Genomic DNA, 9,341 nt, shown 5'->3' on the forward strand with positions numbered 1-9,341 from the left:
ATATAATATATATATATATATATATATATATATATATATATATATATATATAAAGTAACAATAAATGAGTCAAGTGCACTCAGTAGGGTTAGGGTTATACCATGCAAAAACATGTACACAGTACATTGTAACTATACAAAATAGCATTGCAATTATGTGTAAGTACACACATATTTACTAAGGAACTACTATGTATATACACAGTAATTAGAGAAATTTAATGTAAAGCGTTGCTACCATTTAAAAAAAAATAAAAAAATGTTATTGTCCAATCTTTATTTTGTAGCGTGGGCCTCTGTTGTAGCAGCGTCCCCACACATCGCAGATCTGCCGTGAGCACAAACTTTTAGCCCCTAGGCAAGAATACTGCCAGCCAACACCAAACTATTTACTAACAAAAGCATCTCATTAAAAATCCTTCAGCTCTGATGCACCGCAGTGACCCTGACTTGAATGACCACTCCTCCTGGGACAGAAACTGACAGTACACTAATGGCACCTGCGGATTCAATAGCCGCAGCCACGGGAATTATTTTTTGCTGAAAAAGTGTCCGTGTAAAGTATGTAAAAAGACCCTAACTGATTTTATTAGCGACAGCAATACTATGGATTGGGATATGCAGATATAATTCAAAGAAACCAGCTCCAATGAGAGGATGCTGCTGCTTGTGTTGCACTTCAAACTCACTGCTATTGGTTAAGTGGGGCCTACAGCAACAGTACCAGGATGCAGATTATCGACAGGATATTTACAGACATAAAACAAGCAAACAAAAGGCAAGCGATTAACTAAATACGATCAGAGCGGTGCCCGTGGTAATATTAATACAGCAAATAGATTCAAAGGTGGCGGTTCAGATCCTGCTGTTTGATGTTATATTTTAATTTTCTGGAACACAGAGCACCATTGATCCCTGAGTGTATTCTCACATCGCCATCTGCTGGCTGATTAGAACCATTACTAGTTGTGCAATAATCTATTCCTGTGACAGGCAGTTGTGCTGATATATATACATACATATACATATATATATACATATATATATATATACATATATATACATATACATATATATATATATATATATATACAGAGAGAGAGAGAGAGCGCATCAAAAGAAACTTAAAACTATTATAACACATTTATTTTCAAAAAAAATAAGGTATATAAATGATGGACATTGACGAAATGTTTTTGCTTTCTTTTTAATCACACGATCATTCATCCTTGACCATGACAAATATAAGTGATAAGTTTCTTTTGATGCTCACATATAAGTGATACGTTTCTTTATATATATATATACCTGCTTTATAATGCAGGTATAATTCGTGATATAATGTGGGTCATGATATAAGCTGGGTTTCACGTTTTCCTATGACAGCGGTAGCTGACTTTAGTTTTGAAACACTAGTTCGTGCTGCACACCTGATCTATTGATTTTTCTGCGATTTCCCCCAGAAATCCCCAGGACTCACCAGGAGTATGAGAACCGGTTGATATATATATTAAGGACAATAGGAACAACTCTAATGTGGTGTCTGTGTCTTTTACAGCCGAGACAAAGATAAGGTGATATAAATGCCTAATACATTGCATAGGGATCACATGACTTTAACCATTTGACCACATTCACCACCCCCTCCCCATATACCACTCTAATGAACAAAACCAAACTCTGGTGTTTAAACTAAAGGATGGCAACTTGCACACTCTTAATTATAAAGAGGATTTTATTTTATAAACTATACTTTTATTTTTGTTGTTGTTGTGTACATGGTATACATTTTTTTGTTTTTATAAGTGTAGGCACTTTTCAGGAAGTTTTAAGAAAAACGAACATAAAATCTAATGGAAATAAAAAAAGAAATCAGATGCATTCTGTCACAGTGTAATGTTTATACCGTGATAGGTCTATTAATAAGTGTACTGATTTTAGGATGCAATTAACTGGTTTAAAATAAAGATCATGTTTGAATTTCATCAACATATTGCAAGAGATTATTATTATTATTAATTATTATTATTATTATTATTATTATTATTATTATTATTATTATTATTATTATTATTATTATTATTATTATTATTATTATTATTCATTTGTTGTAGTAGTAGTATTTAAAAATAATCCCTTAAGTCCTCTTAAATATTTAAAAGTTTTTCATACATTCACGATTACAAACTTCGCTCAATCCTCTGCAGATTTGTGCCCTGCTTGCTGTATTATTATTGCCATCGCTTGTTTCATAGAAAAGCAGGAATGCTGCATTAGATACTTGTGGGGTGTGGGGAAAAAGTTTTAGTGCCTAGCGCATCAATCCTTCCTTTCCAGGAACAAATCTGGCTGTAAATTCGGACATTGGAATAAACACAGGAGTCTCTGGGCTGCTATGAAAGAGAAGGGCAGGCGTAGACCCCTGACACGCCAGCGTGAGGGTTCAGTAAAGCCTTCTCTCTCTCGGAAGCACGCGTTAGACGTCCTCGTCGGTCACCAGGCAGTAGAAGTCTGTGCGCGCCGCGTAGCTGCGGGAGCCCAAGTCGGAGATGTCGATTTCACTGGGTCTCAGCTCAGCCATCGGGGTGGCAGAGGGGAGGTCGGCACAGGGGAGGGCAGATACTCTAGGCGGAGGGCCTTTATAAATAGGCACTCGAATGCCTGGAGACAAAGACAAAAACAATCACAGTTATTACAGCATCCTTAAAAGCATTGTCCTCAAACAGGTTGATGTAGAAATCACTCACATCCAGCGCATCAAGTCTGTTATCAATACTGCTGGTATTATTATTGTTAACACTGAGAAAGACACGCCTGTGTTGTACATAAACAGAGGCCTAACAAAGTACACCAGGCACTGTAAGCACAGGCCATGAGTATGGAATACAGAGCGCTGGTTAACCTGCCGTTAATGAATGACCCATTGCACTGGTATGTAGGCAATGTTTAACTGAATGTTTGTGAAAAGGGCTTTCAGAAGCTTGTATAAATGTTTAGTATATGATCGAGTTTCCCATTCTTACACTGTGCATTTCCTACGATTTTCGGAACACTTTACCATTCATATCTGTGATTTACTGTACCCGTGTGTAACAGGGTGGAGGCTGGGCGTGTCCATTGCTTTTACGCTATGTTTCTGCTGTGCTTTCCTACGCTTGATTAGGGGATCCGTGTCTCAGGGCTGCACTCCCGGATCGCTGGTGCTCTCACTCACCCAGGTCTCCCTCTGGGTCGGGGTCCGCCCTGCAGTCCAGGTAATCGGGGTCCAGGGTCAGCATGGGGTCCTTGTCATCCTGCAGCAGGGTCTGGGGGTCGGCCATGGTGCTGCTGTAGGTCACACTGCGGGGCATCACCAGGACCAGCTCCTTCCAGAACTCCGAGGAGGGGGTCTGCAGGAGGCAGGGTTTGGGAACACATGCTAGACAGCGGCAGTAGTGTTGTCAAGCTGGAACGCCGTTTTGTTACTATTTTCTATAGGCAGCATTGGTGTAGTCGAGTTGGAACTCGCATTAAATAGGCAAAGTTACATGACTCACATCTCCCTCACAACTGTCTCATTCAGTCTGTAGTTCTCTTGATGCAATAAACTACTTCTTTAAATAATCTACAAATGCTGACGAAGCCCCTGGCTCTTCCTACCATGGACTTGGAGTTCCACAGAAGCAGAGTGATGTCCCTCTTGTGCTCCTTCAGCAGCAGTGTGGCAGGGTGACCCATCTCTCTGTACTGATTCTCATACATGATGAAAATGGGCTTGTGACTCAGCTCCATGAGACGCCAAAAGCCTTCCCTAGGATTGAGGGAAGAAAAACGTTTCATGAAATGATCCAGTTTTCCCCACTGAAAGGGTAAGTATTAGTAGAGATGTAAGGGCGATCACTAGGTTAAACACCAGCCCAAGGTTAAACCCCCTGTATATTCTTCACTGGCTTCCCTGCTGAAAAACTGGACAGCATCCCTAAATATCTTGAGGGCCATTCCACACAGGATGTTGTTAATTAATTAACGCTGGCTGGCTGGTAAGCGGTTGAATTAGTCCAGTTAAGTCATTTAAGGCATGGCTGGCACATGCTTTTGCTATGCTTTATACACTTTGCAATGCTCTGCCCCATGGCATGCAGCAGTAGACCTTGGCTTGCTGCTTGCGATGGCAGTACTGATTACTTTCTCTTCGGTTTCCCTCTCTTACCTGAAGTTGTTTGCGCACCAGTCCTGCTCCAGGTAAGACTTGGAGAGAACCACAATCAGGCGCCGACAGCGGCTCACGTTCATCAGAAGCTCGGCAGAGGGTTCTGTGACGGGACAGGAAGAGACAGCGTGTCAGCTGAGCGCTCACAACACAAAGCCCTGAGCCTCTGGAATCAGCAGCCACTCCCACATTCCATAATTCAATCCATTTGTTGGGGTTGTTTTGTCTCCAAAAGGTTCTGTCTTTGGGACTACATATATTAAATTAATATCATAGCATATTGATTAGATTTTTTAGATAAAGCTTCTATAAATAAGATGGCCTTAATCACCGCAGAACTGGTTAATACCATTCCACTAGCATGGTTAACTAAAGACTGTGCAAATATATTGTGGTCAGGTGTTGTAAGGGTAATCGGTCCCTCCAGGGGCACAATCCACCTTTTTGATCTTCCTGTTATGAATTAGGCAGTTCAGTAACAATTTGCTTAGTGGGGTTCCCTCTTTCTGTAAGGGGCCGTCCATAAAGTCTATCCACAAATGTCTGTAAATATTTGCAGGGATGGAAATAAGGCTCCCATTACATAGCAGTTTGATCCATTTTAATATGAATTTAATAAGACACACCTGAGCTTGTTACGTATAGGTAAAATTGCTATGCAACAGGGGTCCTATTTCCATCCCTGGTTTGTGCACCTCCTGTCTGGATGACCCCCGAGTGACAGCAGTTACCTGAGGCAGGCAGAATGTCTGTATCGTTCAGGTGCAGCTTGTAGCTGTACCTGTTCTCCAGGTGAGGCTTTAGGATGAAGTTCACAAACTTCCTGTCGTGAGCTGTGTTCGTGTAGGAGACATAGGCATCATAGGTCTTCCCATCTAAAGAAAAAGGGGATGAAAATAGCAAGAATTGTGACATTATAAAATAAAAGGCAGCATCTGCATTGTCATACGGTGAGTCTCCTGCATTTTGGAGGATTTAGGTCTTGCTTTATATCCAGAATATTTCAAGAGAACTTGTTTGTACTGTATGTATGTATGTATGCATGCATGCATGCATGCATATATGTATGTATGTATGTATGCATGCATGCATGTATGTATGTAAATGATTCAGAGTAAAAGAGGAAACTAAGGGTAAACATTCAGATTTCATATTCTCTTTAACGAACTGAGAATGGTAGAAAAAACAGCAGCGACAATAAAAAAAAAACCTTCTTACTAATAAAACAATTGCATTTTGTTTTTTCTTTCAGAAAACTGTGTACTTCTTACCATACATTTCATAGTCTCCATATGTGTTTCTGTACCAGAGCTTCACATCCAGCCTGCATTTCACCCACAGCAGCACTGCCAGCACTAGGATCAGCACCACAATGAAGGCAGCTATCACTCCAGCAATGTGGCTTGCGGTCCCTGCAGGGGCAGACATAGGGGCAGAGGTGGGAATGAAACAGGTGCAGCGAGGGGATCAATTTCTCCAAAAACTAATGATGCATGGTACAAAAGAGATAGTGAAACAAGCTCCTGGACACAGAAATCCAGCCCGGAGCCTCTCTCCCCCTACCTGGTCTGTGCAGAGTGAAGCCAGCTGTAGCGTTTCTCACCAGGCAGGAGTACTGCCCGTAGTCGCTGTACTCTGTGACGTTCACCTGAAGCAGGCTGCTCAGAAACTTCTCGGAGGCGTCGTTGTTGAACCTGACAATCAAACCAAACCATGTGGGTGGTACTGAAGCCTGGCCCTGCCCTCGCAGTCAATCCTATTCCATCCCTGCACCTGTTTGTGGCACTAATGAGTTTATACCCCCTCACCCCTCCCCTGCCCTCCCCTGCCCTTAACTGCAGCCGTTTACCACTCACTGTATCAATCACCATCTGCAGCACTGGAGCAGTCAGGAGTTAACCATACTCTATCAGCAACAGCTGGTTTCCGAGGCAACCACACTGCTGTGCAGCTGGTCTCTCAATGCTTACCTGAAACCTAATAGGACCTGCCTTTAATTACTTACACACAGAGCTCATCTGTAAACCAGTCTGTGGCTGGGAAATAACCCAGTGCCTCGAATAACTGGTTTGTGGTTTAGTTTGAGCATTTTTTTCTCTTTGTTGACTCCTATAGCTGTCAACCATTACATAAATCCTATTGTCTAGGTTATACTATGCATTCACCATGGTTATCGTGGTTACCATGTTTATTAATGTGCTTGACTATACCTCTGTTGGCTTTACCATGCTTTCACTTCTCTTTATTACACTTTGCTATGTTGATATTAGGTTTTATAAGGGAAAGAATACTAGTTGCCCCCCACAAACGTACCAGTCCAGTCCGCTGCTTGTGTCCTGGCTGTCTCTGGGGAAATGCTGGCCATCCTTTAGCCACTGGATGATGGAGTCACAGGCGTTGTACCTCTGGTCATAGGAGACCCGAACCGTACAGTTCAGGAGGAGCTGATCTCCGAGCTGGGGCTCCAGAACCTGTTCTCCTGCAGGAGACAGGAACTCAGGGGCCCGGCTGCAAGGGCTGTCTGTGTGGGAGACACGGGGAACACTAATGATGTAAACTGGAGTTTCACTGAACCCCTATACGGAATCTCAGGGACTGCAAACATTACAGAATTCTCATACATATCAGCACTGATTCAAGGGTTAAGCTAAACATGCATGCAAACGTACACACACACACACACACACACACACACACACACACACACACAGAGCCCTGTGCAATCCGAGCTCTTACCTGCCATGCTGATCCTCACAGTGAAAGAGGCATTCTGCTCCCCGCTCAGGTACAGAGTGCAGGTGTAGTTTCCAGCGTCGCCTGCCTCCAGGGTCTGGAACGTCAGGAATGCCGTGCCGTTGCTCCACAGAGTGCTCTTGTTAGAGGTTAGCGCTTGGCAGTTCTTCCTCCACTGCAGCTGGGAGCTGGGGGCCTGCAGGAGAAGCCGGCTGGCCTCATCCAGAGGGCAGAAGAGCTGGCGAGGGGCAGGCTGCTGCTCCACCCAGGAGATGTTGTCAAAGAAGCGGTCCGGGTCCACGCAAGATGCAGCTGCAAAAAGTTACAAATACGTAAATCAAACAAACTCCAAGGATTGATTAAGGATGGATTCTATTGATGTTATGCCCAAGCAGAAGTGCACCACACTCAGAGAACGCTCGTTTAGCTTCATGGTTCCGGCTCTTTGGAACTCTCTCCCAGCTTTGGTGTGTGTTGGTCTTTTTTTTATAACTGTATAGCATGTATTATGCATTTCTCTGTATTTAAAGTATTATGGATTTTGTTGTTGTTACTGCATCTTGTAAAGTGCTTTGTGATGGTGGTCCACTATGAAAGGCGCTATATAAAATAAAGATTGATTGAGTGATTGATTGACCCCTCAGATAATGTTTAAAAATGATAATTTTATATTAGTGATTAATGGCTGCTATGTCTTTGCTTTTCTGTGCTGTACCGTGTAGTGTACAGTATGTAACACCTAATCCAAATTTGAGTTCTGTGAGCATCCCTGTAAAAGGAGAACACAGATATAAAGGGCTTTAACCTCAAGGTCTCGCCTTATCATTTAGAGTTCTTAAAGTACTGAAGGGACTTTAAAGTCCTATTTACCAAACCATTTGTCCTGTTCTCATGCACACGCAATAAAGGAGTTTCTTAGTGGTTAGGGCTCTGGACTCCTGACTGGAAGGTCGTGGGTTCAATCCCTGGGGGGGACACTGCTGCTGTACCCTTGAGCAAGGTACTTTACCTAAATTGCTCCAATAAAAACCCACCTGTATAAATGGGTAATTGTATGTCAAAATAATGTGATATCTTGTAACAATTGTAAGTTGTCTGCTAAGAAATAAAACATACACCTGCTGCCACCAGATTTTAAAAAGGACTTATCCAAATATTCAGCAAACTTAGCAGCTGGTCAAGCATGCCTACTTATTATAAACAAAACTGACAATCCTTGGGGAAATCCCACAAGATCTTTATCATCCACAAAAAGAAAAACAACAACTTCTATCATAGAAGAGTTTATACTTGTAACAACAGTCAGCTAAGACAGAAATGCAACGCAAAGGAAATCTCTATTTTAAAATAGCAATACTGTGCACAAAGAAATCTCTACATGCATCCCTTGATCCTTGAAGGTTTTAAATTGTTGTTTTAAATTGGTTCGGAAACACAACGCCAAACCAATTTTCTCAAAGAATGCTGCCATTATGCAGAGGGAAAGGTCACAGGAAGGAGGCGTATAAAGAATAATTAATTTCTTGATCTTTGGCTTGTGGCTGATCAACCCCCTTGTATATAAAAGTGTCCCACGCCCACTGCTGCTGCAATGCAATCTTGTCTCACTCGAGTCCGCTTCAATCACTGCCCTCCAATGAAAGCCAACTGTGTCTGTTTTCCCAGCAAATGAGATAGCTCTGCTACATAAATATGAGAGCACAAGCTATAGATATCTATAAAGCCATTTATAAATGAGGATTAATAGTGTTTCTTAGTAGACCTTGTAAAGCATTATGCTGATTTGTCCAGAATAACCTCATTTATAAATGGCTTTATAGATATCTATAGCTTGCTCTTTTATATTTATGTAGCATCTATTAATCACTAATAAAAGGTTAATAAAATGTGTATTAGTGGACGTTATAAAGCATTAATAATGGCACTAAGGTGCTTTATAAATATGGATAACCTGTTTGTTCATAGTTTATATACTAAGTATTCATCATCTATAAAGGGTTTATCATTGGACCTTATTATAAAGTGCTACCGATGTAATAAGCCTTAGCGACCCTCTGTAGTTAGTCAATGTGATTTTTGACAATACAGTTCTAACACACTTAACAAATGCCCTGGGAAAGTTAGTGGGTGTACATTGTTACAAATAATGATTTATCCAAATACAAGAATTCTCTTATTGAGAATATAGTATTATTATTGTAAGCCGGTAAAATTTATGTGTTCTCTTCAGAGGAGCAGACAGGGTTCATGGAGTATTAGCACAGTACAAAACAGAGTACCAGCTAATCATTTTTGCTGTATTCATTCTAACAACTAATAACATTAATAAAATAATCTAAACCAGGCAAACTCTGCAACCTGGCCAAAACAAAAGAAAATACATTCCAACATTACAGTGTTATTTTTTTTTTACACGGCTC

The 9,341-nt window shown here is 41.4% G+C and overlaps 1 protein-coding gene across 1 annotated transcript in view; it reads right to left on the reverse strand.

Annotated features, from left to right (window-relative positions):
- Positions 1-1,716: 1,716 nt before the first annotated feature.
- Positions 1,717-9,341, reverse strand: part of LOC117434689 (single Ig IL-1-related receptor-like) — a 10,024-nt gene continuing 2,399 nt past the window's right edge. The window contains exons 2-10 of the mRNA XM_034057298.3: positions 6,925-7,233; positions 6,502-6,709; positions 5,752-5,882; positions 5,460-5,600; positions 4,920-5,063; positions 4,189-4,291; positions 3,639-3,789; positions 3,214-3,388; positions 1,717-2,660 (exon numbers count right to left, since the gene is read on the reverse strand). Of these exons, the coding sequence (XP_033913189.1) occupies positions 2,476-2,660; positions 3,214-3,388; positions 3,639-3,789; positions 4,189-4,291; positions 4,920-5,063; positions 5,460-5,600; positions 5,752-5,882; positions 6,502-6,709; positions 6,925-7,233 (1,547 nt within the window). The 3' untranslated portion in view covers positions 1,717-2,475. The remainder of the gene's footprint in view (positions 2,661-3,213; positions 3,389-3,638; positions 3,790-4,188; positions 4,292-4,919; positions 5,064-5,459; positions 5,601-5,751; positions 5,883-6,501; positions 6,710-6,924; positions 7,234-9,341) is intronic.

The sequence above is a fragment of the Acipenser ruthenus genome, chromosome 28, assembly GCF_902713425.1.
Source record: "Acipenser ruthenus chromosome 28, fAciRut3.2 maternal haplotype, whole genome shotgun sequence".
Taxonomy (NCBI): Eukaryota; Metazoa; Chordata; class Actinopteri; order Acipenseriformes; family Acipenseridae; genus Acipenser; species Acipenser ruthenus.